Source organism: Equus asinus, chromosome 2, assembly GCF_041296235.1.
Source record: "Equus asinus isolate D_3611 breed Donkey chromosome 2, EquAss-T2T_v2, whole genome shotgun sequence".
In the NCBI taxonomy this organism is placed as follows: Eukaryota; Metazoa; Chordata; class Mammalia; order Perissodactyla; family Equidae; genus Equus; species Equus asinus.
Window position 1 is genome coordinate 96,966,865 of NC_091791.1, and position 27,661 is coordinate 96,994,525.

A 27,661-nucleotide genomic window follows, 5' to 3' on the forward strand; every position below is an offset into this window, starting at 1 on the left:
TGTGTCTCCACCCAGGCTGGGCTCAACCTGTACCCCAAACCCAGCTGGATCTGTGCACTCAGGGTCCGGAAGGAAATCCACCGAGAAGCAAGACTGAAGTCAGACCCATCCCTGCTCTGGGCACTGTCAGCCCCGGCTGCAGAAGCAGGTTAAAGAGAAGGCAGGGAACTCGGACTCTGGGTCCGGGAGAGAATTTGAGTCCTCGCTTTGGAACCCCCGACCCGGGAGGCCTGGAGCAGAAACAAGCCTTGTTCTGTCTCTAAAATGGGAATGTTATTCTCTGCCTTACCTCTGTCGTAGAGCCCTGAGAACCACACCACTCAACTGGCAAGAAAGCTTGCGATCTGCAGAGTCTTCAACCTACAGCCTTTAGAACCACTGATTGTCTGGGGTTGGTACCTGTATATCAATGGGACGATTGCAGATCTTTCCTGGGTGAGCTGCCCGCAGGTCTGAAATTTTTTCCCCACCTTTAGTCTGCGACACTTTGTCATGTTCGAACCACTCCGTCCACTCCACATCTAGGCAGAAAGCAAAGAGCAGGGTCAGACCGGAGGGGCTGCGAGGGCCAGTGATGCCCAACGTAGTCCCAGGGACCCTCAGTGCAAAGGGATTCAAACACCGTCTGCCCAGGCTTGCACGGGTACCAGAGGCTCGTAAACAATCAGCCAACTCTCCCACCTTGTAATTAAAAGGACCTCTATTGACTCTTAATTTTACAAAAGCAATAGATACTCTTCATTATTGCAAAAAGGAGCAAGACAAAATCCAGCCATAAGCCCATCAAGCAAGCATTGCTGCCTTCTGCACACCAACCCCTGTGTGGGGCTACTGGAAGGCGGGTCCTGGTCCGTGCCTTTGCCCGGCGCAGAAAAGGAATCCCACGGGGGACGCATCCCTCTGGGCTGTTGGCCGCTGTGGCCTGAGGAATTGAAGACAGCTTTCTGTTGCAAACTCAGTTGACTCTGCAACAGTGAAGGGGTCTTACTGGCCCAAGAGAAAAATCCTTGTTCTGCAAAGATAGCAAAACCCAGCCTTTATCTCACTGGTAGGTAGGTTGTACCAGGTCATCCCAAACGCCTCACCTTGAACCCACTCGCTGGAGGAAGAGACGTTGAAATGCTCGCCGTGCTCCGACCGGAACAATTTGAACACCCGGGCCGCCGCGGAGCCGCGGTGTCCTGTCAGAGAGACGAGGCGTTAGCGACACGACAGACCCCCAGCTCCAGGAGGATGCAGTTCCAAGGCAGAGAAAGCCCTCTGTCTACACAGATGGATCCTGAGCCATTTATTTAAAAAGAAAGTGTCAGGTCACTCTTCCCACTTGGGAAGCAGACTCCTGTCCCTTCTTCGGTCAGATTAGATCAGACCAGTGTAGGCAGGGCCTGCCTCAACCTTCTCCGGGCATAGGAACCACCACCACGTGGTGAGGGCCCCTCCAAAGGGTCCTTTTAGCTCAAAGCATTGCCCACACTGGTTGTCCCAGTTCTCGTCTTTCCTGTGTCGCTTGTTTTGAATTAAGTCAATGACGAGTTCTTTGAAATCGTAAATGTTATCTGACTGGTTGACCTTAAGTCAGTGTTGACTTTTTTTTTTTTAATTGAGTTAATGATAGGTAAGTCAGTGTTGACTTTTGACGCTTCCACTCAACACGGCCAGTCAAGCGGCCCGTCCCTCGACTGGTGTTGGGAGATGCAGAGCTGTGTCCCGAGGGATGTGGGTGGTCCAGAGAGACCCTGAGCCTCTTAGTCAGAGAGACATCCGAGGGAATCCAGCCTCCCGCCCGCTATGCGTTACCCTGATATTCAATGTGGTCTTCGACGGAAGAAGAGGGGCTTCCTTTCACAGTTATAAAACTCCACGGGTGTCTGAAAGGAACAACAACAGAAAGTCAGGGCCCTTGCTGTCTGAGCCCGTCCTGGAGGCAGAGCCGACACAACGTCGCACGCAGGAGCGGCCACATCAGTTTGTGGGCTGGCCCCACGCACAAGCCTTTATTTGCAGCATGGGCTCCCCAACCCCCCGGCCACCTGATGATGGCGGACCGTGAGCCCCCCAGCTCCATTCTGGCAGGAGACGGGGTATGAATCATGAACAGACAAACCCACAGACCTTTGCACCACCTGCCGGGCCCGACAGGGTCCTGAAGCAAGTGCTCTGACTCCCTTAGGAAAACAAGGAACAGGGTCCAAGAGAGACGGGTCAGTTCTCTGAGGCCCAGCTGCCCTAGAGCTAAGCTCGGGGAAAACCCCAGCAGCTAGGTGACTGATTACCCAGCAGTCTGCCCTGGGCCCTGGGAAGGAAGGAAAGAGATACCCCATCTTCTTCATGGAGCAAAGGAGGAAAGAAGATGTAAGGTTTTGAAAAGTGTGTCCCCCTCTTTCCTCCATCGGACTGGAAGGTTTGCTCACCCGTTCTTGTCTTCCCCACTGAGGCCTCATATAGCCTCTCTCTTACTATGACGTATCAATTGGTTTTAGTCCTCAGTGGCTTTTGTTATTTCTGTTTTGATCTCTTATCTTGGGAAGTGAGTCTTTACTGAGGTTGGAGATTTCACCCTGTCGCTCTCTTGCATAAAATCCTTCCATGGCTCCCTATTGCCCTTTGGATGAAAACCAAACCCCTCGGCACAGAGCAAAAGACATCCTGTGCCCTCCTCCCCAGCCTCATCGCCTGCCCCTCCCACTCTTGCACACCCTCCCCACGTCCCCCACGGCTTTGGCGGAGCCACACACTCAGCCCTGGGCCTGCACCCTGAGTCTCTCGGGGGCATCTACTTGCCCTCATCCTCGCCTGGAGGTCTGAGCCAAAGCCCCCTTCTGCCTTTTGCCCCCTCTTGCTCTCTCACGCCCCGTCATCGTTGCCATTTAACATCTCTCTCCCACGAGAGCTCAGGACCCCTAGTCCAGCCTGGTGCCTCACGCCAATATCCGCTCAACAACCACTTCTTCTATGAAGGAACAAATGGCAGGTCCAAGTCTCGGTTCTTCTGCTGATTTTAGACACTGTGAGTTTATCATTCAAAGTGTGTCTCTACAAATGAGGGGTAATTCCTGCTTGCCTATCTCCTTTATCCATGGGAGTGGGCGAGACAAAACCTGGCACCCAGCCTCCCCGGGGCTCTTGTTTGTAAGGAGAGAATGTTGCTGACCTTCACTGAGTCCTTACTCTGTGGAAGACCCGACGGCAAATATTTTGCTCCCCTTATCACATTTATCTTCCCGAAGGCCCTTTGAGACGCCTCCTGAGAGACCCCACGTTACAGGCGCGGGAGCCGTGCAGAGCGAGGGTGAGCCCTCACAGGAGGCGCAGCCCGGACGCAAATGCAGGCCAAATCAGACACCAGACCTCTGACCTTCTTCTGCTGAGCTTCTAAGTAACCAGCCCCTGCATGGTTCTCCCTCTCATTGTAAGTTAATAAACGGGCCTTTTGGTTTATGCAACCATGAAATGGAAGTGCCCTCAGTCTTTGCTAACCAAGCAGCTTTGTGATGCCAAGGCGTGGCTGTCGTCCGTCCTTGGCTGCTGAAGTTTCCTGCCCAGATCCTTCCAGAAGGAGCAGCCCCGGGGCTCTCAGAGAATTGACCGGAGCGCCTCTCCCTGCCCCCGGGGAACCTCTGCCCAGCCAGTAAAATTGCCCCGAAAAGGCTCCATCCTGGCCCCGATCTTGCCCACCATTATCTCCAAACATACACGGGACCGATGACCTCAACTTTCCACTGAGGCGAGATCTGATTCAACATGATAAAAAGGTGTGGTGACCGTGGGGTAAACGGGGTGCATGGCATTTTCTCGGTGCCAATGCGTGTGCATGCCAAAGTCAGGCGGACGCTGCGATCCCAGGCAAACACACAGCAGAGCACATCAAAGGGCCCGTCTCCCCGGGCGCTCGGCTGGGCAGAGACACTTTGTCTGATCTCCAAACAAATGTCTGCCACCCCCCAGGGCACATCCCGACCCCTGGGCCACCAGCATTTGCTGCACCTCTGAGGCGTGGCTCTCACACACAGCAGATGCTGAGCGAATACTTTGTAAGTGGTTGACCGAAGGTGTTCATATTAACGAGATTTTTTGTGTTTTAAGAGCAGAATGTGCTCGTAAGGAAAACCAGACTCCCTCTAAGAACAAGCCCGCATGTGTCCCATGCACATGGATAACACGCCTGCATCTGCCCAAGTCACCACCGAGGGTGGAGTGGCCCCGGGACACGAGGAGGGAGGAGGCCATTCTGCCTGGGATGGTGTTGTGCTTCCGTGTCCTGGAGCCTGGGCGGCGGAAGGGATGGGCAATACCTGAACCCAAGGTGTAGGAAGTGCTTGCTGCCCAGTCTGGTCATCGCCTTCCGGGCCACGTCATCCAGGTTTCGAGATCCCTCATCGTTCACGGCAATGGACAGGATCCTGCCGTCAGGCACGGCATTCAAGGACTGGACCAGGCGCTCGCTCTCCTTCTTGGAGCTGTAGGTGTCGAACCTGCAAAGGGCCGAGAGAGGGGATTTCAATAGTCAGGAAAGCAGCCCAAAAAGAGAGATCAAAGCACATGTCTATAGCGCCATGCCACCCAGAGAACCCGAGGGCCGTGATTTTTAAAGAAAGAAGCTTTTGTTACAGCAAAAACGGGTGATCTCAGACTTGACACACATAACCCATCCTCATACAGACAAAATATCCATGAAATACAGATCTTGACAAATCTATACAAGAATTTACAAAGGAAAGATAGAATTTTGTCATGATCCCCACTCTCCCGCACATTAAGTATAAAGATTTTGTGCAATTACAATGGAAATTCCAAAAGAATTTGTCTTGGGGCTTAACAAGCAAAAATAGTTCTCAAACGAATCTAGAAAAATAAACCAGCACGAATAGCAAGGATTTTGGAAAAGGAAGGCAATGGAGGTAGGGCGGTGGCTGGATAGGCGTCCCCGAGTCCTCAAACTTGTTTCGACTGTTTGCATAACCTGGTACGACCCCACCTGGGCCCCTTGTTCTCCCCCGCCCCTCCCCAGGAATCGTCGCTGCAAGCTGAACACCCCTCAGTGCCCTGCAGCCACACTGCGTGCCCACTCCTGTCTTTACTTACTCATCTCAGCTTTTTCCCACCTGATCTAACGCTTGATACCTTTCAAGAGCCGACCCAAGTTCTTATTTATGTGCATGTGTGTGTGTTCAGTGTTTATGAACATCTCCACTCACACACATTCAGCTGTCAGATTCCCGAGGCCACTGACACACACTTTGAGCAAAGGAGACTGGGGAGGAGACGGCATTCTGCCTCTGGAACCTCCACATCCGCCGTCGGGACAACTTCTCACCATCCAGTTCAACGATGAAGTCACCGTAAGGTGGGCTTGCTGCCACAGCCAGGCTGCGCGGACTTCAGAAGCAGCACACGACAGAGGACTCTGTTCTCTCGTGAGAAGCAGGGGGCTCTCTGACATTCTTAGTGTCAGTCATGCTCATCCTGGCTTCACTGTCACCTGTGGGCTGAGGATTGCTCAGCCCTGGGCCACGGCAGATGGCTGCCACCAGAGCACCGTGGAGGCGAAATAGTGGCCAAGGGTCTGGGCAGATCTGGGTTTGCATCCTGGCTCCAGCGTTTACCAGCGTTATGACGCTCAGCAAATTCAGCCCTGCTGAGCCTCAGTGCTCTCACCCGTGTCATGTGGAGAGTCACAGCACCTGCCTCCCAGGGGGTTATGAAGACTCGGTTGTACATGGCGGATAAAGTGGTTAACGCAGCGTGTTGCACAAAGCCGAGTGATTGCGTTATCATTTCTAATATTGACCGGAGCTCGAGGTGGCTGTGCAGCCTGCGCCTGTGTCACAGTGTTCCTGCCGCCTTCCTGCGGACCCTCACGCCTCCTGCCCTGCTCCTGAGGGTTCCAGGACTTCCTCCTCCAGCAGCCCCAGGACAGCTCGACCCTGCTTGCCTCCCCCCGCCACGTCCTTCCTGGGGTCCTTCCCTTGGAACCTCTGCAGGGCCAGGACAAGAGCCGCCGGGAGCGTGCAGGGCAGGCCCAGCCTCTGCAGAATCTGCCAGCTTATACCAGACCAGGGAGGGGAGAGATGAGGGAGCGGGAGACTTGCCCTCGCTGCCTCCTGAATGTCTCAAGGTCATCCAAGGTCATCCACCTCTGGGGCCGCTGCTCCTACCTGAGTCCTCGCCAGCGACATCTCTCACCTAGACCACGCAGAAGCCTCCGTGCCACCCCCGCCGTCTTTACTGTGGCCTGCACCATCCACCCTTTCTCTACACAGCAGCCAGAAGCTCCTTTCAAGTCAGATCATACCCATCCTAACAACCTTCGGTGGCTTCCAGTCCCACTTAGAACAAAACCCGCCTCCTGCCCGTGGCCTTCAAGCTCCTGCCCCTGCCTGAAATTCCGACATCATCGTGTCATGTTCCCCTTGCTGTCTGCGCTGCACCTCCCTGCTGGCCCTCCTGGCTGGCAGGACATCATGCAGTTCTGGCCCCGGGCCCTTTGCACCTGCTGCTCTGTGTCCTGAACACTTTCTCTACCTCACCCTCGCCCTGCAGTTCTCAGCTCAGACATGCTTCCTCGCCCTTCCCTTGATGCAAAGTGGTCTCCCTAGTCACTCTCCACCATTTCACGAGGTCTTTTTTCCCCTAACTACCGATTATCACAATCGGGGACTGTGCTGTGTGTGTGTGTGCGAGCGCACGTGCTTGCTCCTGTTGAATTGGGCTTCACGAGGCAGGTGCCTGGGGAAGGAAGGACGGAAGTCCTTGAAGTCAGGGGGGCCCGTCTGTTTCATGGGAGCAGCATCTGGCCAGGGCACATGCTCGGGAAGTGGATGTTGAATGAACGAATGAGTGTGTGTGTAAGTGAAAGCAGAACTTACCGGTCAGAATGTATGACGGCCCCTGATTTGGGGTCAATGACATGAACGATGACGCCACGGTGACCCCAGCTCCTTTCAAAAAAGTAGCCGCCCTCCTCCATTCCGCCCGGGTGCAGCGTCTTGTTCAGAAATGTCCAGGAGAGCTTCTTCTGTCCGTGCAGCTCGAGGGTGCCTCCTCTGCCGACCCCGATGTACTTCAGGCTGTAGTAAGGGTCCGGTGGGAGACCTTCGTCAGCCCTGCGAGAGAAAACAGCTCTTCAAAGCTGGCCGATGCCTCTCCTTGTGGATGCTGAGCCCAGGGGGATCCCACCCTCCCCGTGGCCACCACAGAGCCGGTCACCTTGGGGATCACACAAGGTTGGGAGAAACCGCATTAGCAACCAGATCCCCCTGAGCCAGACCAAAACGAGGCCACGCAGCCAAGTAGAAACGCTTCTCCTTGATCCCCGTGCTGGCGCTTCTTTTCCTTTCTAAGTATTTTATATTTTGGTCCCTATCAGGTGTGGAACCCCCTGGACATGGCCTGCAGACCCCTGCGTATTCTTGGCGGCCACTTCTTAGGACTCTCAACTGCTGGAAGAGAGGGCACAGCCAGAGGCCAACCCCACGTGGGCCGTTTCTTTATCTTGTCCGTCGTAATGTTAGGTCAACATTCGCAGAGGCTCCCTGAGCCGTGACATGACAGGAAGGCGGCTGAAAGCCTGGCAGGGACCTCTGTAACTGAAGTCCAGACCCCGGCCACCATATAAATGCCTCCTGTACTGCTCCAGCTCACTCAGACCTCCAACATCTGTCTCGCTGGTGATTCCAAGCTGGCAGCACATAGTAATAATGCCTGTCTTGCCCTAAAACCTCGCCGTCTTGCCTCCCTCTCTCCCTTGAAAACCCTCCTTCCCGTCAGATCCAAGAGTAACATTTGATCCTGGAGAAGCTGTCTACCCACCTTCCGTACAAAACGATGCTAAAATTGCCCTGGAAAGGGCAGAGGGCACTCCCAGCATGCAGCTCTCCTCCGTTGTCAATCAAGATGTGCCGGGTGCGCAAAACAATTGTCTCGTCGTGGTCTTTAATGACCAGCTTTCCTGAGAAGGCAGGGATGGGGCAGGGTTTCAGAACGTGAGGGTTGGTGGTGAGGTGCTAGCAGAGCCGAGGGCAGACCTCCCGGGCCCCCCTTCTCATGCAGGCAAGGAGACCATCTTTCAAACACTTCTGTGCTGGCTGCACTTGTAAGCGGTCACTTTGCTTTTCGCTCTGCCTTGCAATGTGTAGATCAATAATGCCTGCCTGGTCACCGCCATCACTGCAGGCTCTGCATTCAATGAGCGAGCAGCAGTAAGGAGGTTCCTCCATAAATGCTGCTGTCGCTGACATTGGACCTCTGACAAGCCCTTCCTAAGTGCTTGTCATTGCTGACGGTCATTGCAAACCACCTGAAGCTCTGACACGAACCTGGAGCACATGACATTGTTTCTGTCCACCTGAAGCTACGCCAGCCTGCATCTCCTTCTCTAGGATGTGAGGCCGCGGAGGGGCAGAGAGTGGGGGAGAGACCAGCTTACCTCCGTCTGTGATGTGGATGGAGTGGACCGTGGCAGAAGAGGTGAGCAGCAGTGTTCTGCCCCGGCCAATGTGCACACGGTGGTCCTGGTTGTGGCCGGGGCTCCAGGGCTGCAGCTTGGGGTCCCGGTCAGGACACTCAGATGCCGCTGCCAAGGACAGAGAGATGTCATCACTCCCATCCACCAACCCCACCAAGCAAGGATCCCCACTGACCGCAAGGGCAGCTCTCGTGCATCTTGTCGCTCCTGCCTGCTCTCTCCTGGAGCTGAAAGCAGGGCCTCAGAGAGCAAGGAGACCCCCTGGGAGAGGAGCCAGGAGTCCGGGGTGCAGTCCGTGTCTTTCCTTAGTTCATTATGCATCTGTGAATAAGCCACTTCCCTTTTCTGGGCTCAGATTTTCCATTTACAAAATGAAGGGTAGACCAGATGACTCCTCAAGACATTCCAAGACCTAACGTGAGGCAAGTGTTCACCCAGGTTACTTGCACTCCAAGACCCTTTCCTTTGGGGGGCAGCATTTGAGGAGTTAACAAGGCCTTTTCCCCTTCTGCATGAGAATCTGACTTTTAGTTCATTTTCTAGCTCTGTTCCCCTGGAAACCTTAGAAAGATGGTGTTATGTAAACTACGTCACCAAGCAACATGCTCAGGACAGAAGTGACCCCTGACTGGCAGCCGGCGTCTAAACTGGGAGGAACCACACATGGTTTATCTTTGTCCCCAGTGGCGATGGCATGCTGCGGGCTCCCCGAGGGCTGGGCCCTCCCCTGCTCTGTGGAGCACAGTGTGGGGGCTCGGCGTGCATTTGCCGAGTCTCGCTCCCCATCCCACCCTCCCCGGCCCCATAACACCCCTCCTTCAGGCTCCGTCTGCCCCTCTGTCAGTCCTAACTCAGTCTCTGCATCGCTTTCATCGAGAAGAGGATTTCCCATTCTTGGGAGTTTGACTGGAGCAGCTCTGCCAGCTGTAAACCCCAGGGGACTCGGGGACGGAAGGAGCCAAGAGAAAATGTGGGGCTCGCACGTCAGCGGACTTTCCATCTTGGTGGGAGCGCAGGGTTGCCAGCGAGCTGCCAGGAGGGGCTGGGGCAGGCTCTCTGCCTCAGCACTCGGCAGCCGAGGACGGTCATGAGGGCTCCAGCCACTGAGGGGTTTCTGAGGGCCACAGCCCATCCCCGGTTGGTCTTCAGATGGGGCATGCGCTTGGCTGGCTTCCCGCAGAGGCCAGCCCGAGACCCTGGGCTGCCCTCCACCTCGTCCAAGGAAGTGACTCCCCAGACGTGTGGCACGGAGCCACGAGCGTCTGAGAAGGAGTAGTTCCAGACCCCCAGGGACAAAGCGCTGGGGAGTCACTGCCCACACCCCCAGGACTCAAGGCCGGGCCGACTGCCCCTCTCCTCTCTGAGTGCCACACTCGCGCCTGCACCAGCCTTTGCACCTGCGTCTGGAGGCGGTTGGCCCAGCCTTGAGGCTCTCCTGCCATTAGGAGCACAGTTCCCAGAGACCCGGCTGCTCTGGCCCCCAGCACAAGCACAGCAGTGACGAGAGGGGCTCCTTCCTTGGGGCCGGACATTTTGCTCTTGGTAAAGGTCAGTTTCAGGGGATTTGCACTTGGTGCATCAGTGAGTAGCTGGAAACCGTCAGTGCCTCAGCCACCCTTCCCGGGAGGGGACACAGGAGGCCAGACGGAGAGGGAAGACAAGCCCCACCTACTCGGGGCATGAATGCCAGGGGCCAGCTTCCTCTGACGTCAGAGGGATGCATAGACCAGCGGCAGCCAGAGGCACGGCCCCCTATCCAGACGGCGCCACCCACACAGAAGAGAGAGGTCGAGGACATGGGGGAAATATCCACGGAAGCTGCCAATCACACCCGCCCGACACCCCGAGGTGGATCACGCTAAAAGGGAAAGGCAAACCCAGCTCCTAGCAGAGTCTGTGCCTTCTCGGTGTTTATTAATTGAAGAAACGACGGAAGGATAAAGGAGCGAATTCAGGGACACTGCCAATTGTTGCATCGAGAGTCAAAATATGGACTTCTTGCTACGTCCCCTCAGGAAAGGAAAGATTCTACAAGGAATCACTTTGAAGGAATTTCACCAATTACGATTAGAGATGACTTCCTCCCATGAGGGAGGAAAACAGAACATCACACGATGTGAGGTCCTTTCTTCTTAGGGTAGAAAAGCATCCAGCTCAATTCATAATAATAGCACTAAAAGAAGGAGCAATGGATGGGGATGGCCACATTACTAACCCTCTAACAACATGTAGAAACTGCCACCGTCTCTCACCTTCTTCTTCCTCAGGTTTTGGTTATTTGCTGTTTTCTGCAGCCCACACAAACGCCCCTTGTGGCTGTGGATGTTAACTTGCAATCACTCTGAGAAAAAGCAGACGATGTAGAGAAAAATAGATCGAAATCTCGTCTCGAACATCACGGCTGACAAGGGGCTTTCGTGCGGCCGGATCTTAGGATGGCAAAGTGGTTTGTAAAATTTGAATTGGTTGCCAACATTTAACAGGCAGGGAGCTTTCACATAAAAATCTGGATTTCTGCCTTCTCTTAAAAATTTGCAAGATCCTGGGCTGGCCTGGTGGCGCAGCGGTTCAGTGCGCACGTTGTGCTTCGGCGGCCTGGGGTTCGCGGGTTCGGATCCCGGGTGCGGACATGGCACCGCTTGGCAAGCCATGCTGTGGTAGGCGTCCCACATATAAAGTAGAGGAAGATGGGCACGCATGTTAGCTCAGGGCCAGCCTTCCTCAGCAAAAAGAGGAGGATTGGCAGTAGTTAGCAGGGCTAATCTTCTCCAAAAAAAAAAAAAAATGCAAGATCCTGCAACAGGGGCCCCACCGTCACACTTGGCAGCCATCAGCCAGAACTGTGAGGCAGGTGTCCATTTAGAGATGCCTGAACTCGCAGGTGACCGTGGCCCTACCTGGCCAGCTTCACTGGTTTGTGTCACATGCCCGGCTCCTGTAGACACGGAGTTTGTAACCCCTGAGTCTAATCCAAACCCTTCCTTGTGTGGATTACAAAACCGAAGCCCAGGACGAGACTTGCCTAGGATCCAGGAATTAGCAGGGGTAGGTCAGACCCCGCCCGACCCAGCCCCGTGGCTCCTTCTCCCGGCCTGCAAGCAGCCTCGCTTTGACCAGGGGCTGTGCCTTCCCCCTTGAGATGCGGGTCCAACCGCTTTGCGGCGGCTCACCTGTGGAGACGGCCCCAGGGAAGTGGGCCAGGAGGAGCCCGCTGAGGGTCAGCATCGCCTTGAAGCAGAAGTCCTGCCAGCCGCGGGCAGCTCCCATCCTGGCAGCGCTCCCTGCAAGGGAAGCATAAGTCAGACCTGCGGCCTCTGCAGGCTAGAGTCAGCATGCGGGGCAGACACCGACGCAGCCAGGGCCACACGCGCACACGGGGCAGTGCCTGCACGGCACCCTCCAGCCGGCCGGCTCGGAGTCCTCAGCCAACACGACGCAGGGCTGGGCAGATCAGGGCGTGCAAGCCCCGTCACATCCTGTGTCCTGCAGCTCCGAACCCCAGCGAGGGATGGAATTTCATCCTTGGCACTCACATGCCCTCTCTTCCAGAATGAAGCTTTCTTTTAAGACACAGAAAAATGGAAACTACTCCTACGGAATACGAGCTGGAAATTAGAGGCCACCAGCTTGCTGTGTGATCTCAGCTGATGAGATTAACCTCTCTGGGCCTCAGTGCCCTAATCTGGAACATGAATGTAGACTGGCTGACTTCTAACCCTGACCCCACCTTTATCAGTCTAGCTTCTGAAACAAGCCTTGGTAACAACGTTGAAACACCAATACAGATGCCTATGTATCATGAACCCTCTTCACACCACCTAACTAAGGGGAAGGATTAAGTTCTGGCTGTTACAGCAGAAGGACAGTCTGTGAATTGCAGGAAATGCCCCTAAGGGAGGGCAGGAAGACTCTCTCCCCTCTTCCTCCTTCCTGCTGGCTAGAATGTGGATATGATGGCTGGATCTTCAGCAGCTCTCTTTGGCCATGTAGTGGGAGCCAGGCACCAAGGACAGCAAAGCAGACAGAGAGAAAGAACCTGGGCTCCAGCCCCTTGGAGAACTGAAACGGCCCCAGGCTATGGGTTTATTTTTATGTGAGAGGGAACTAAACCCCTATTTTCATTAAAGTCACTTATTTTTTTCCTTCAACTCATACAGAAGGTGAATATGGGAATCTGTCTAGATAAACCTCAAGACAGGAACTGTGAGAGAAAGATGCCAGATTCCCCTTTCAAGATAGAACGCCACTTGGGGAAACATTTTTGTCCTCAGGTCCTAGGAGGCACACACAGCTTCCACACCCATGTCCCCAGAGACAAGCAGACACGCTCCCACACTGAGAAAGGGGCCCGAATCCGTCTCACAATGCAGAACCACCCTGTGAACCAGCTCAGAACAGATCTGACCATCCCTGACCTTCCAGCTCGGGTGAAGGGCTTTGTAGGAGCCCAAGGAGCCGGGCAGGCGAGGGGGCTGCACGGGAGCAACCGGGCTTCCACCTGGTCCCCACGCCCAGGTGTGCCGGGCCGGCCAGGGGAGGAAACGATACTCTTAGAATCGAGGCCAGCGGGGTCCTCTCATGGGGCACCCAGCCTGGCCCGGCCTGACCGCAGAGAACAACGGGGCCCATTCTAGCGGCTTTGGCCGATTGCTGCAGTCGAGCATCACAGCGCCTGGAACGGCGCCTTTCCCACGGCCCAGAGAGAGAAGTGTCAGCTTTCACGCTCTTTGCAGTGGAAACGAGGGCACGCCAGGGACAGGAGTGTCCCGTGGTCCTCAGGGGAAGGCCAGGGCCCTGCTCTCAAGTCTCAATCTGTTTAGAAAAGCCAAACACAGTTTGCTGCCTGCTGCCGAGAAGCCCCGAACGGCCGTGGGGCTCCTCGTAAGGGAAGCTGGACTTTTGGGCCACAAGCCAGCATCTTTGCCTGGTAAAGTCATGTGACAGATGCTGAGGCTGGAGGTGACAGGGTGCGGAGGACAGTCTGGGTCCGGTGACCCCCGTCAAGGCATCTCCTTCGTGGGCCTCGACTCCCAGTGTGTGCCGTGGGAGGCTGGCACGTGGGGACACTGCAGCTCTGAATGCTTCTGAGTACATCACTGGTCATTCCAAAGACAGAAAAAAAGTACCTTCTGGACAGACGTAAAAACAATTCCACTGGAAGGAACAGCGCTCGAAACCTCTCGTTCCTAACGTTAAAGAGGTCTCGTGCTGTCTCAGAGCATGCCATGTCCGAGCCATGGGCAGCAGAGAGCCCTCCGGCCGTAGAAGCGAGTGCCGCATCACTGGGGCTGTTCCCCCGTGCGGTCTCGCCCGTGGGCAGCTTCCAGTGCCCAAGCACAGAAACCCTGGAAACCTTCTGTTGAGGGGAATCCCAAAAGGGTCTCAAACTTCACTGGGGACTTCTCGCCAAGGGAGGGCAGCTTCCCCAGTCGGCCATGAAGAGCCTTGTGGAGATGGGAGATGGGACTCGGCCTGCCTGCTGACAAGATCCTGACTCGAGTTGGCTCCCTGCTGTCGAGGGCCTGGGAGGGTGCACTGGCTGGCGGTGCTGCAAGTCTCCGGGGAGGCTGTTGGCAGGGATGCTGACCACTGGCCATGCTGGGTGCTGACGGCCCGAGTGGGCTGCTCCTTCAAGGGTGCGGGGAGCCCTCAGCAGACCCGTGTGGGAGGAGAGCGTGGCATGCTTTTTCTAAGGCCTGCACTTTGGGATGTTCCACGCGTCTTTGCGATAACAAGCAAGTGGTCCAGAAGCTCAGCATCCCCGGGGCCAGCGGCTGCTCGTCCTTGAGTCTGCCAGGCCTCGCGGGGACAAGGGGAGGCTGGAGCAGAAGCAGGAAGGAGCGAGGCTGCCCACCATCGCACACCAGCCCATGGTCTTGGATCCTCCCTCAGGCCGTCCCGGCCACAGCCGACTGGGGTCCTGGGCTTGTCACCTGCAGGGCGAGAGGGCAGAGGGTTACTGGGGTCTCCAAAGGATCCGGCCAGACCTGCCCCGAGCAGCCACACAGACACGGCCCAGCCTGGGGCCCCGGAGGAGAATTCCCACAGCCGCAGAGGCCATGGAACCCAGGATCTCCTCGGGGGCCATCGGGAGCAAGGGGACAGGGAGGTAGGGAGAAAGTCAGTCCACGCACTGAGGCGGGGGTGAGCCGAGGCCTGCGGGGCCATCTAGAAGCTTATTTCAGGGACTAAGACGGCCCAGGACGGCCATCGCGCTCCCCATCAAACCCGCGCTGAGACAACTGTCATTTCAGGGCAACCTAGACAGGGCTCAGCTCAGCGACGAGCAGCCCAGCGTGGGGACCAGGAGCCTGGCTCCAGAACCTTCCATCCCAGCCACACAGCTTCCATGGGGGAAACCGTCTCACCCCCGAGGCCTCGCTTCTTTGTCTGTAAAACTGGAATGATGCACCCTAAGTCCAAGGTCGTCGTGAAGGACAAATGAGATGCTCCATATGAGGAGCATACAGCTCCGTGCGAGACCCGTGGTCAGTACCCACGTCGAGGGAGCCACCAGAAACCGTGGAACCAGGAAGGCAGAGGCCAGAGATCTGGGTCCCTCAGGACAGAGGCTCCTCTGACAAGTCCACGCACAGAAACCCTTTCCCGAAATTCCGCAGCAGGGCCCCGCCCTCCTCCCCTGAATCAGGCAGTGGGCCGCCTCTCGTCCCAGCCAGACCTGCCCTCCCCAGGCAGAGGAAGGCACCGCTCTGGTCACCTGGTCCTGATGGAGCATCCCCAGGGAGAAGGAGGCGGCAGACAGGGCAGCCCCCGCCTCTGGACCACAGGGGCCCATAGGGGGAGCCCCGACTTGGAAATCTGCACAGTCCTGCGCCCTCCCTCAGGGGAGCCACCGTCAGCCGTCTCCTTGGGTGGGATGTGCAGGGCTGCGGTTGGGGACCCACCTGCCTCCCAGAGAGAAGCACTTAGAAGACCCTTCGCTCTGCAAATCAGAGCATCCCCAGGGAGCTCCTGGAAACAGCCTCCTCGGGCTCAAGCTACCACCCGCCCAGAGTCTCTCATCGCTGCGAAGACCAAAACACTCCAAAAAGCCCAGGGACGACCCAAAGCCCAGTCCTTTCTCCAGGAACTGTGCTTCCAGCTCCTAAAGATGAAGTGGCCTGCCACTGAGCGTCGGGCTCCCAGCACGCAGGGTCCGCGTCTCAGCAAGCCCCCCAGGCGACTTGGACGCCTGCTCCAGTTTGAAAAACACTGACTCAGTGTTGACTCAGCTCAAAGAGACTCTTGTGGACTGTCTGTAAAAGCGTCAGCCTCGTGAGTATCTGACGGGGCGTCGGCCAAGCGCCAGGCATTCAGGCTGTTCCACAAGCTAGACCCAAATTTGAGCCTCAGACCTGCCCTTAAGAACCACGTACGAACTCTGTCATTCATTTAACAACCCAAGCCTCAGTTTCCCCAGCTGTGAAGTGGGGAGTAATTGAGCTGCCTATGGGGCTACAGGGTGGGACGAGACGATGCACGTGACCTGTGTGGCACGGGAAGTGGCCCAGAGTTACACCCCATAAATGTGCACTCGTCACTGTCATCCGTGTCTGGCTCCCGTTTGCTGTCTGATCAGGTGACCGTCAGCCTGACTTCCCAAAGCAGATTTTTAGGAGCCTCTTTCACTCATCAGTCGGTACTGAAGAGGCATCTCTAAACAAGGTGTGGGTCCTCAAAGCTGGACGTAGAGGCTTTACGGGGGAAACCCACCCCCACAGGGCAGTGCATTTCTGGAACGGGGTAGGGGGGACACAAATGCGACCACATGGGAGCCCCATGCTGGGCTCTGGGCTGGTTCTTCCTGGATAATGGGCCCCAGGACCCCGACACAGGAAGCCTCCTTCTTGGAAAGAGGACACGGGCCAGTGGGGAGTTCCTGCGGCCTCAGAGGCCTGGGGGCTGCGGGAGGAGGCCCGTCCGTCCCGCAGTTTGGTTCAGCGTTTTGCTCTTGGAGGGGCTTTGCCTGCCCCTCCTCCAGGAGAGGAGAGGAGGGAGATGACCATTCACACATCCCACCCTTCTGGAAGGTTCCGTGGATGGAGACACCACACCTGCTGGCGAGGGGGTCTGTTAGGAAGATAGTCAAGGGGACGGACAGAGACACAGCCCAGGGGGCAGGTCCGTTCTCAGCCCCAGACCGTGAGACTAACTTCCCAGCGGTCCCTGGCTTCCCTGACTTCGTGTTGTTTCGTGTCCTCCCCGTGCCCACACTCCCCCTTCGGAAATCTGTAGCTTGTTCTGAGATTCCATTTCTCCCTCCCCGAGGAGATCTCCCTGGCCCTAAAGTCTGCACCAACTTCTTCCTCCTCTACCCCCACAGCCTGTCAATCGAAACTTTCTCTAAAGTGTCTCATTCCCTGGAACTTACTGAGTGATTTCCCCTGGAAACTCAGGCCGCAGGCTCCCCGAGGGCAGGGCCTCCGTAGACCGGTTTTTCTTTTTCCGCAGCAGCCTGGCGCACAACGGCTGCCCGGTCACCCTGGACCATGAGTGAGCGTGTTTGCCAAGTGACCGCTGGATGAAAAGACGCCCCAGGTACCACCTGCTCTGCAACATGGGGCTTTCTGTCCGGTGCACCCCCAAAAGAACGGGTGGAGCGTTGAAGCAGAAATTAGAGATGTTTAAACACGCTGTTGATTTTTGAAATAACTCTTTCTTAAAAAATTCTTTTAAGGCTTACCCTCAATGAGGAAAAAAGCGTGTCTTCCCTATTTACGTTGGTTTTCTCGCCTCCATCACAAAGGAAGCGGGGACGTTGTATTACAGATACAGGTGCCCTCTCCCCAGACTCACCCAGTCCAAGGCCTCAGCTGCGGGATGAGGTGACCAGAGGCTGCAGCCAGGAAGGGTCCCGCCAACACCACACTCTGAGAGGGCAGTGCATGCTCTGCAAGGTCCCCAAGTGTCCCCGGGTCCCCTGCCCTTAGTCCCCAGGGATTAGATCTCGGACACTCTGAGTTCGCTAATTCACGTGGAAATCGGCCCCTTGCACAGTTCCTCTCCCTCCACGTATATCCCAGACTCCTCATGGCGCCCGCACACAGCCACGAGCCGGCCCTGTGGCTGCTTAAGCTGCCGACGCCCCCGATGCCACAGCCACAGCCCCCGGGGTCCCAAGTCTGCTGCTCGGGGCTCAGCCGGGCTCCATCTCCGCCCCTGCGGCTGAGCTGCAGCCCCTCGTCTGATGCGAGGAGAGCCTGCACTGCCAGCCAGCTGCCCGGCGCACGGGGGGGTCCTCACTGAGGGAGCTGCCCACCTTATCCGCACAGAGAGGGAGGGCCTGCTCACCACTTGTCCCACAGCCCGCTGACCCGGCTCCCAGGGTGCCAGAGAGGTTAATAGAAAGGTTCTGTTGGTGCACACAGGGCCGGCAACACACCCTGCGGGAGCAGCTGGTCCCCTCCATCCTGTCCCTTGGACCCCGGCATTGAGTTTGCAGGGCACACGATGGCTTCTTCCATCCAGGAGCCTCATGGCCCTTCCCTGCATGGGGGCCCTGTCTGGTCTTCCCAGTCCATGAGTGGGGTCTACACATAAGCCTCATCTGGAAAGAGCATGGACGTCCCGCCAGCCCACCCCAGCTCCACAGCCTCCTTGTCCATCAGGGATGCAAGCAGGTGCTTTGGGACAGGAGCTGTCACCTGACTTCAAGGACAAGTTGTCCAGGGCCCCCACCCTAGCTTTGCCGGGCACCATCTGCAGAAGACACAGCAGCTCGGTGGGCAGGGAAAGCCTGGGGGGCTGCCTGGCTGTGGGGCTTCTAGCCCCAGCACCCGGCCCTGGGAAAACAGGGGGAGGCCTGGGTCAGAGCCCTGAGCCTCCAGGGCTGGCAGCTGAAAGATCCGAGGATGCCCAGAGCAGCCGGGTCACAGAGTTCAGGGACCTCGAAGGGAAGCCTCTCCCCGAACTCCGAGTGGGACCTGGAGCTGCCCAGCTCAAACCCCCACCCCACACCTTCCCGGCGCTTGTGTGCGCTCTGCCGGCTGGGCAAGTGACCGTGGTGATGAACACTTCGCCCATTGTGTTTTCTGACTGAAAATACGAGCGTCAGCATTTCTCCTGGCCTGAAGTTGCCCCACGTGTGTCCACTTGTTTCTGAGGCCGCAGAAGGATTTCTGCAAAATGACCCCCGGCCCCTGCTCCCCACCTCCTCCCAGGGGGCGGCCTGCTTGCTCCTGCCTGGGATATCCCGATGGCCAGTCCATCCTCTGCCACACCAAGGGGTTCCTGTCTGATGGGGGGGTGGCTCTTCCCACAAATACCTTTATTTTGAAGAGCATACAGTCAGCGCCGAATAAGAGGGAGGTTGCAGTGGGGAGCGGGGGCCGAGGAACAGCAGAGACCAGCAGAGCAGGAGAACTGTCACAAAGCAGCTTTGGTTCAAAGTTACAGAGTCTGGACTTTACCCTGAAAGCTCGGGGGTCCGCTGGCAGACGAGGAGCCGGGGGAACAAGCCGATGTGTATTTTCTAAAGATGCTGCTGGCGGGCACAGGGCGAGGGGTGGGCCGGGAATGGGAGCACAGCCCGGAGGCCTCTGCCCACAATGAATTAATTCAACACACATGTATTAAGCGCCTACTGCATGATGGCTCTGGGCCTGGGCTGGCAGGAAATGACTCAGAAAAAGCCCCTGCCCTGGGCGCCTCCGTCTCTCGAGACAACGTCTGTCCCTCACTCAGTCTGGTGGGTTTGGTGGGGCTGACCCCCGACTGTGGCTCCCGAGGTAGACGGTGACCCAGCCCAGCCAATGACTATATTCCATCCCCTGCTGCAGTGACTGGTTCAGAGATGGTCACATGACCCAAGACAAAGAAAGGGGATGTGGAGCCACCAGGAGAGCTGGTTCTCATCCCACCGAGGCTGGGAGCTGGAGTTCTGGGGCCATCTTGCCTCTGTATGGAGCAAGCCTGCCTGAGGAGGAAGCTTGCACAGAGGCATGCAGAGCCTGGAGAGGGAGGAGATGACACCTGAGCGCCCAGATCAAACTCTGCCTGAAGCTAGCACTACCCCTGCACTCTACAACTCACAAGCCAAATAAAGCCCCTTTCGGGTTTAAGCTGATTTGAGTTGTGTTTTGACATTTACAAGGGGAACAATCATGACTAATAAGGAGCCATAGGGGACGGCAAGATGGAGGTTAGTTCCTTAGGAGAGTTTCTGCTCCCACGGGATGTCCGTCTTAATCAATGAGGCCTCATCTCACTTTATGGGGAAAAGAGACTTCCTGCCTCCAATCGTAGTGTGTCCCCAAAATAAGCACGTCCCGAGGAAAGTGACCCATGTTAGAGAGAATGAGAGTCATTGCTGTCACCACCGCCCAAGATTCTTTCCTGCAGGATTCTGTAAGAACCATCCAGCGGCCTACTCCCCACACATCTTCCACAGACCAGCGAGTGTGGACCATGGCACATTTTTGTTTAAACCTCCAGTGGCTCCCATCGCACAGAGAATGAAGTCAGAAGGTCTTACCCGGCCCTGCGCGGCCTGGCCTCCTCTCCAGCTTCCTCTCACACCAGCCTCCTCTCTAGCTTCCTCTCATCATTTCCTTTGAAGACACCAAGCTCATTTCTGCTCCAGGACCTTTTCACATGCTGTCCTTACTGCCTGAAATGCTTCCCCCGCTCCACCCGTCCTCGGGTCTCAGTTTAAAGCCGTGTTCTCGGAGAAGCTTTTCCCGACACCCCCTCCCCATCTGAAGAGGGTCCTCTCTGTCAACATCTTTCGTAGTGTCCTGGTTGCTTTCTTCTCTTGCCACAGTTTAAAATCAGATATTTTCTTGTGAGTTGGTTTATTGTCCACAGCTTTGTGAAGGGAGGGATTATGGTCACTGGTCGTGCTACTCAGAGTGTGGTCCAGGGACAAGCAACATCACCCGAGAGCTTGTTAGAAATGAGGGGTCTCCACTGAGGCCATTAACTGTCTATCCTCAGTGAATCTCGAGTGCTTTGAAGTCTGAGAACTCCCCTCCAGAGGGACCTCCCTCTGCTCTATGATAGCTTCTGACCTCATCTCTCCGGGGGGAGGGGTCTGACCCGCGGGTTTCTGCGCATCTCCATCTCCCCCTTCCACCAGCATCATTAATATGAACCAGGAGTGCTGCCAAAGTCAGGACAAAGGAGGAAGGCCCTGACAAGGTCCGCAAAGAGTCGGGGGCCCCATGGGCTCACATGAGAGCCCTGAGACAGCTGTGTGGCCCACGAGGGAGCCCCCTGGGGCCAGACACGGCAAGAGGCTGCTCTGCTGACACCTGCTGCTTCTGGAGGCTGGGCTGGAACGTCGCGAGGCAGGGCCTGGCAGCAGTTCAGAGAGCGCAGCCTCACTCTGGCCGCCGTTCCCAGGCTCACACAAACCCAGGAAGGGCAGAGACAGGGAGTGTCTGTGGAGCAGGAGCCCTCGCTGCCCCCCAGCCTCTGCCCGGCCAGATTGGAGGTGAGGTGCGCGCTTGATTTCAGTTCAAGTTCGGGCCAGAGTCCTCCTTTGATCTGAGGGCCTGTCTGCTCCCGGGTTATTTATTTGTAGAAACCAGTCTGGTTTCCTACTACTTCAAATGCACCTACAGGAAGTGACGCCAGGCGGGGTCCCACCCGAGGCCGGTTTTACAGCCCTGTGTGGCACCAGCACGCTGCGCCTGGGACCAGGTACCCTGGACGCAGGTGCCACTCGCAGCCCCGGGCGACGGGACAAGAACCCGCGATCTTTGCAAGAAAATGTGCTCTGATGAACCCAGCGGGGAGGAGGGACTAGAAATCAGGAGTCTCGGGTTCTGCTCATGGGGGATCCTGGGCAGGGTACCCCTGAGCCCCTGTTTTCTCTCTCTAAAGGGAGACCCAGGGAACCGGGCATTCAGCACGTTCTCGGAGCCGGGTCCCACGGGGCCGTGGCAGAGAGTGGAGCTGATGTGCCCACTCAGAGCTCCAGCCCTGAGTTCCGGGAACCCCTGCTTCACTGCCAGGGGACCCCCAGGCTCCACACAATGGCTTCCCCTCAACATTTCACTGCAAAAATGTTCAGACATACAGCCAGGTGGGAAGCACCCCACAGTGAACAGCAACACACCCACGACCTCGATGCCACCAGTCACGTCTTGCAGTATTTGCTTTATCATGTAATGCGCCGGTCCCCCGTCCCTCTCTCCATCCAGAAGTCGCCATATTTTCTGGGTGCGTTTCAGAGCAAATTGCAAGCATCTAAACACTTGCCCCTAAACACTTCAGCACGCCTATTATTTACTAGAGTGCAATACTTATCTAATTTTTTAAATCTTTTGAGGTAAAATTAATAGGCAATGAAACACAAACTCTCAGCATACATCTTCTGAGTCGCAAGAAGTGCACATACCTGGGTGACTCAAGGCCCCTCCAGGTAGAGAAGATGATGGTCACCCTAGAAATTCCCGCCGTGTTGGAACAGTCCATTTCTTGCAGCTGCCGAGCGGTGTCCAATTGCCCGAACACACCCTCCGTACCACATAATGGCTGTAATGTTACTGCTCTAGGGAACCCCAAGTGAAAAGGGGTTTGGGAGAAAAAAACAGAGGGAGAACTTGGCGACCATAACAGCCAGACAAAGTCGCGTTGGCCACAGTCCTCAAACCCAGCAAGACACTCTGGAGGGAGGCGTCCCTGGGTCGAATCCCAGCCCCGCCACTTGGCAGCTGTGGAATAGGACACGTCCCGGGAGCTCTCTGCTCTCCAGTTTCCTCATCTGCGAGATGCTGGAGATAACGGGACACTCCTCAAACGGCTGTGGTGAGGAGGAAGCGAGAGAGGTGCGCTAAGCAACTGGCAGGGAGCCTGGCACAAACAGTAAGTGTTCCAAATGCAACCACAGGTTGCAGAGAAGGAGCTTGGAGCTTAAAAGACGAGAGTTGGAGCCCCAATTGTGCCGCTAAGTGGCTCTGCGATTCTGGGAAATTTCCATAGGTTCCTTTAAAAATAGAACTGGCTTCACAATGTTTTATGATACAATTGTGTAGATTTATTCTTCCTGATATTCCCCCCTTTCTATTCAACCTTTTAAACTCCCTCCCTTAGTCGTAGGCTGAGATTCCTCTCCAGCATGTAGGGTCATAGCATCCTCTACCTAATGGAGATTTTGAGAGAAGGCCCTTACGAATGCCGTTGGTATGCAGTAAGTGCTCTATAAAAGCTCCCTTCCATCACAGCCATGCTCTCCGAAAGGGCAGAGCAGCAACTAATTCATATTTGCTGAAAACAGTGGGTGCTCAAGGAACGCTCTTGAGTCTCGCCCTAGAAGTCAGGGCCCCGCGCATGCAGGTCAGCCTTGGGCTTCCTGCCTGACAGATGCTCAGTGAAAACAGAACTCGAGCGGAATGACTACAGAGCGCCCAAGCATCCCCTGGGCCCTCCGCCCGATCTCCCCAGGGCTGCAGCCCACGCTCGGCTCCCAGCCAGGAAGAGCCGCCAGGCAGCGCACACAGCCCCTGCCTCAGGCTCTGGCTTCCTTTGCTGAGCCGAGCTGCAGCCCAGGGCGCTGGCCCGGGTTCAGCCCAAGTTGGCTGGGCTGCCTAAGATCTCACAGAGGCTACAGCTGGAAAAAGTTATTCCTTGCTTTTCACCATAAAATGAAAGGGGGCTGGCTAAGAGAGCTGGTGGCACCGTCTGCTCAGGGCAGGCCTGGCTGGCTCACTGAGGGCCTGGGTGGGATCTGAACCCAGAGCTTTCTGATGCAGGTGTTTCCTGCCTCTGACGCCAGTTTGCTCCTAGGATTAAATCTGGAAGATTTAAATTCAATTAAATCCAAATCCTGTTAAATCTTGGAGCAAAGAGGGGCCTTCAACACCATTGAGTCCATGACTTTCCCAGGGTCTCACGGTGAAGACTCAGGGTCCCAATCCAGTTGCACACATGTGTGTCATGTATTAGGTCGAACATATGAAATTGTCGATCTTCAATAGTTTGATCTACAGAAACGGTCATTTCGTACAATTCAGCCTATATATTTTTGCAGCCCCTGTTGTGTGTACACTGCTGTCCTTCAGTCCGGGAGGTGGGAGTAGGGGGCTGAGCGATGCGGAGACGATGCTGCCCTCAGAGGTCGCTCCCTGAGCCTTGTTTGTTCAACAGGACTCCTGGCTCCTTGGCCAAACCGACGGAACCAGGGGGACGACTGATGGAAACTAGGCTGACATTTTTCCTCCTGGTTCCAGTCCCTTCTTGTGGTTTGGCTTCATACCTGCCTGTGATTCTAGGAGACACGCCCTGTGTCCTTACAGCAAATCCAACCTCCCTGATTTTTTTTTTCATTTTGCTAAATTTAGCTCAACTTGGTTTCTGTTACTCGCAACCCAAAGAGTCTTAGTTTTTCATCCCCATCAAGGAGCCACTGGCCTTTCTCTGCCAAGGTCTTAGATTGGTGTGGGGACTTCCAGACACGACACGTTTTTCCACGTGGATTTCTACCCTATTGTCCTATGTGGCTATCATCCCATCTCTGGTGGCCAGGACTTTGTAAGGACCGAGGATATGAAGCCTTTGACTCTCTCTGGGTCCCAGGGTGGGACAGGGCGAGCAGAGCAGGACGTGTGAAGATGGCACTCATGGGTGTGGGCCATTCGGGGCATTCTGCCACCCCGCTATTTAGGCGCATACTAGGATCCCTCTTGTGTGCTTACAATTCAATTCATGTTGCAACAAAGACGAGCCGAAACCAAACAAGCAGCTTCCAGACACCAGTGCTGCACACACCTCGCCTGCCTCCTCTTTAGGGCTGGAAACAAGATAAGCACCACCTCGTCTGGCTGTGCCCCAGGGCCCTGGTGTAAAAGGGTAAGAGGAGGGGAGAGAACAACCCTCCGAGTGTGTTGAGACATGAACGCAGAGGAGTAAAACCTTTCCTTGAATGGGGACAAAACACTTTTTAAAAACAAGCTTCGGGATAAAGGAAGACAGGGCCAGAGGAAACATCTGCAAGCTGGGTCAGAACGTTTCTCGCACCCCGAAAACAAATTGCTGTCCTCAGTCCCCAACCAGGTCCATCGCCGCGATTAGTTACTATTCGCACCTCTCCAATTTCCAAAAAAATACAGGGAAAGTAGCCGTTGATCCCCAGAAGGTTCAGATCCTGATCCAAACGACCCACGTTGAGCGTCTCCTCCGTGCCAGGCAATCTGGTTCACCCCTCACCACATCCCAGAGGTTCAGTGATTCGTCCAAATTCACATCATCTACAAGTGACATGTCTCTTCTAGGGTCCAAGCGGCCGGACTTTCCAGCCGCTTCCCTGCTCTGGCTGCTTGGCTCCTCTGAGAAACTAAGAGCGACTCTGGGGGACAGCCATGAACTCAGACAAGCGCCCCTTCCTGCCCAGCAAGCTTCACCTCCTCCTGTCCTGCTCGTGGGCTCGTCCACCCACCTTGAGTTCCACAGCGACCTCCCCTCCCAACACCTCTCCAGTCATGGGCTCTGTGTCGTCTTCCCCAACATTCTCCGCGGGCTCCTGACCAGCCTGCCCTCTCCACTCTCTTCCTCTTCTGATCCATCCTTGGCTCTGCCACCAGGGTGGTCTTTCTTAAAGCCAGATCTTGTGCTTTGCATCCTTCCAAACCCCTTGAGGTCGTAGGAGGCCCCTCATGAAGTGGTCCCTTACCTTCCCATCAGGGGAGACTTACAAGTCACCTCTTCCTGGAGGCTTTGTTGGATTCCAGAGCGGAGCTGGTCACTGCTTTCCTCCTTATTTCCCATCTCTACTGAGCACTTGTCATCGCTCATTATTATTACCACTATCATAGAATTTTATTACATGCGCCTCCCATGCTAGAAGGGAAGCTACTGGAGAAACCTGATTTTTTTCTCCTCTGTGGCCCTGGTCCAGGGCCTGGCACAGAACAGAGACTCAGCAAATGCTTGTGGGATGAACAACAGCATCAACGCACCAACAGGTCAATGAACAAATGGTCTGTCTTAGCTCTAAAAAGAACCTCACCCAGAGAGAGATTCAGTCAGTCGGCCAATCACGCCCGTGTCATGGTTCCCTTTATCCTCCATGTTTCTCCCTGGTCCTGCTGAGGAGGGTGGAGGACCCTACAGTTGTCTGCCCAGCTCCTCTCTTCTAGAACCCAGCCCTCCCTCTCCACAGAGTCTCTGCAGGGACTCCCGCGTGAGTCAGCACCTCCCTGGTGCTGCCCCCAGATGGCTGGTCCACGGCCAACACCTGACTCCAGCCAGGCCAATGAGCCAGTTCCTTGGGATTTTGGGCTCGGGGCAGAGAGTGAGTCTGGGGACAGTCTTGCTGCTACGGGAGAAGCTGCCCCGGACAAGGCAGCAGCCCTGTCAGACCCCCTTTTCCCTATCAGTCCACCCCGAGAGACCTAAAGGCAAGGGGGAGAGAGGAGGGAGGGGGCGGAGGTCAGAGAGAGAGGAAGACTTGTCAGCATGGGGCCCTGTCTTCAGCACTCCCTGAGGTCTGGCCCCCTGCTGCCCCTTCTACAAGCTGGCCTTTCCATCCTACCCAGGCTTCCTCGAGCCCACACCGTCTCCTTTGGGCTTAAGTTACCTTGAGTTGGGTTTCTGTCCCTGAGGAGCCAGGAGGGGAGCAGCAGATCGGGAAGGAAATTGGGCCTGGCCGTGACGGCGCTGCGGCCTGGCCAAGCTACCGTGGGCAGCTGCTGTGAGACGAGGCTCCCGCCCCATCAGTGCTCAGCAAAGTCCCCACAAGACGGCTCCTCTCACCCCACCCTTCGGACCCATCTCCTTGGAGGAGCAAATAGGAGACGCCGATACAGAAGCTGACGCCCACTCTCCCCGTCGATCACTGCCGCAGCCCCCTCCCATCTGAGCTCTCCCTGTGCCGTCCACCCCCTCCGACCCTGACCTTCACGCGATCCACACTCACCCATGCCTCTCCCGGACATCCGCAACAGCCCTTCTCTCTCCTGCCCCTCCTGCCAGCGGAATCTTCCCCAAACACACATTTCTCACATGTGGTCCTGCTCAAAAGCCTTGGGTGCGGCCCCTTCCCCACCAGCACGGCCTACAAACCTCTGACGGCTCAGGACAGTGTGGCCCTTAATGATTCATCACACTTGTGCCAGTTAACCTGCAGTATCCAGGGCCGCACGCTGCCTCCCAGCCGGGTGGTCCTTGACTGTTTCTGCCTCAGTGTCTTTGCTGGCTCAGCGCCCCCTGCCCGGGAGCTCCCCCACCTGTTCACACGTCTGCTTAGTTCCACTTATTTCCATCCGGCCTCACTTTAAGAACTTCCCTGATAACCCTAAATGACACCTCACTTCCTGATGAACTCTCTTGCTCCTCTCTCTCCCTCTCTCTGCTGCTCGCTCCACTTCACCAAACGTGACTTCCGAGTTAACAGAAATCCCACAAGTCCTTCCTGATCCTCCGCCACACTCAGCCAGTGTGTGGGCACAGAGGAGCCCGGACTGGCCCGGGGTCTCCTGGGCCACTGGCAGAGCCAGTAACTCCTCCTGCTGTGTGAAGGGTGAGCAAGAGGGAGGGGACCGGGGTGACTCAGGGCTTGGAGGCTGGGGTGGAGGGTGGGGCCCCAGCCAAGAGAATGGAGAGCAGGTCTCCCGGCTGACGGGACATGCCCGCTGAATCTGAGATGCTGTTGGCGGCCAAGTGTCCTCGGGCAGTAGGCAGTTGTGCGGGTGGGTCCAGGGACCAGGAGAGAAGTGTGGGCTACAAATGCAGTTTAGAGAGGTCCCTGAGGCCATGGGGGAGGGCAGGGAACTCGCCAGGGGACACACCAACTGTAAGAGTTGAAGCCAGGCCCTGGGGGCACAGGACAGCATCCACTGGATGCTCCAGGGCCGGCCCGGCAGTCAGAGGCTGTGGAAACCTGCTTCTGGGGCAAAGCTTCCTGCAGCCCTTCCTTCCCCTGCCGGCCACCCCTCCCCATCTGCGGGCAGGTGCACCCTTGGAGCCAGCAGAGCTGTCAGAGCGTTTGAAGTTCCCACCTGGTGCATGTGGGGACGGCAGACCAGCCGCCAGCCCCTGGCCGCCAGCCAGGCCCACCACCTGCTCCGCCAGGTGCGCCACCTCTCCCTGCCACCAGCAGCTGCCGCCGGCACGGCCTCCGCTCCCACAGGCTGTTGGACTCTTGGAGGCTTCTCCCTCTCCAGGAAAATCAGGAGGCCGTTTCCTCCCCTTCCTGCTGATGCTTCTTGGGGAAGATTAACCCCAAGAGAGACTCCACAAATAGGGTGACGTGAACTG

At 56.3% G+C, this 27,661-nt stretch overlaps 1 protein-coding gene across 10 annotated transcripts in view; it reads right to left on the reverse strand.

The window, feature by feature from the left end:
* The window catches only part of CEMIP (cell migration inducing hyaluronidase 1), a 144,303-nt gene that overhangs the window by 54,664 nt on the left and 61,978 nt on the right, over positions 1 to 27,661 (reverse strand). For 3 of the 10 annotated variants that reach the window (XM_070494200.1, XM_044760400.2, XM_014842662.3), the window contains exons 2-9: positions 11,635 to 11,745; positions 8,426 to 8,572; positions 7,810 to 7,948; positions 6,867 to 7,103; positions 4,293 to 4,472; positions 1,798 to 1,868; positions 1,086 to 1,181; positions 400 to 521 (exon numbers count right to left, since the gene is read on the reverse strand). In XM_070494200.1, the coding sequence (XP_070350301.1) occupies positions 400 to 521; positions 1,086 to 1,181; positions 1,798 to 1,868; positions 4,293 to 4,472; positions 6,867 to 7,103; positions 7,810 to 7,948; positions 8,426 to 8,572; positions 11,635 to 11,731 (1,089 nt within the window). In that variant the 5' untranslated portion in view covers positions 11,732 to 11,745. Of the gene's footprint in view, positions 1 to 399; positions 522 to 1,085; positions 1,182 to 1,797; positions 1,869 to 4,292; positions 4,473 to 6,866; positions 7,104 to 7,809; positions 7,949 to 8,425; positions 8,573 to 11,634; positions 11,746 to 12,879; positions 14,398 to 21,806; positions 25,213 to 27,661 lie in introns of those variants that run through there. The other 7 variants (XM_070494204.1, XM_070494203.1, XM_070494214.1 and 4 more) reach the window with 6 other exon arrangements.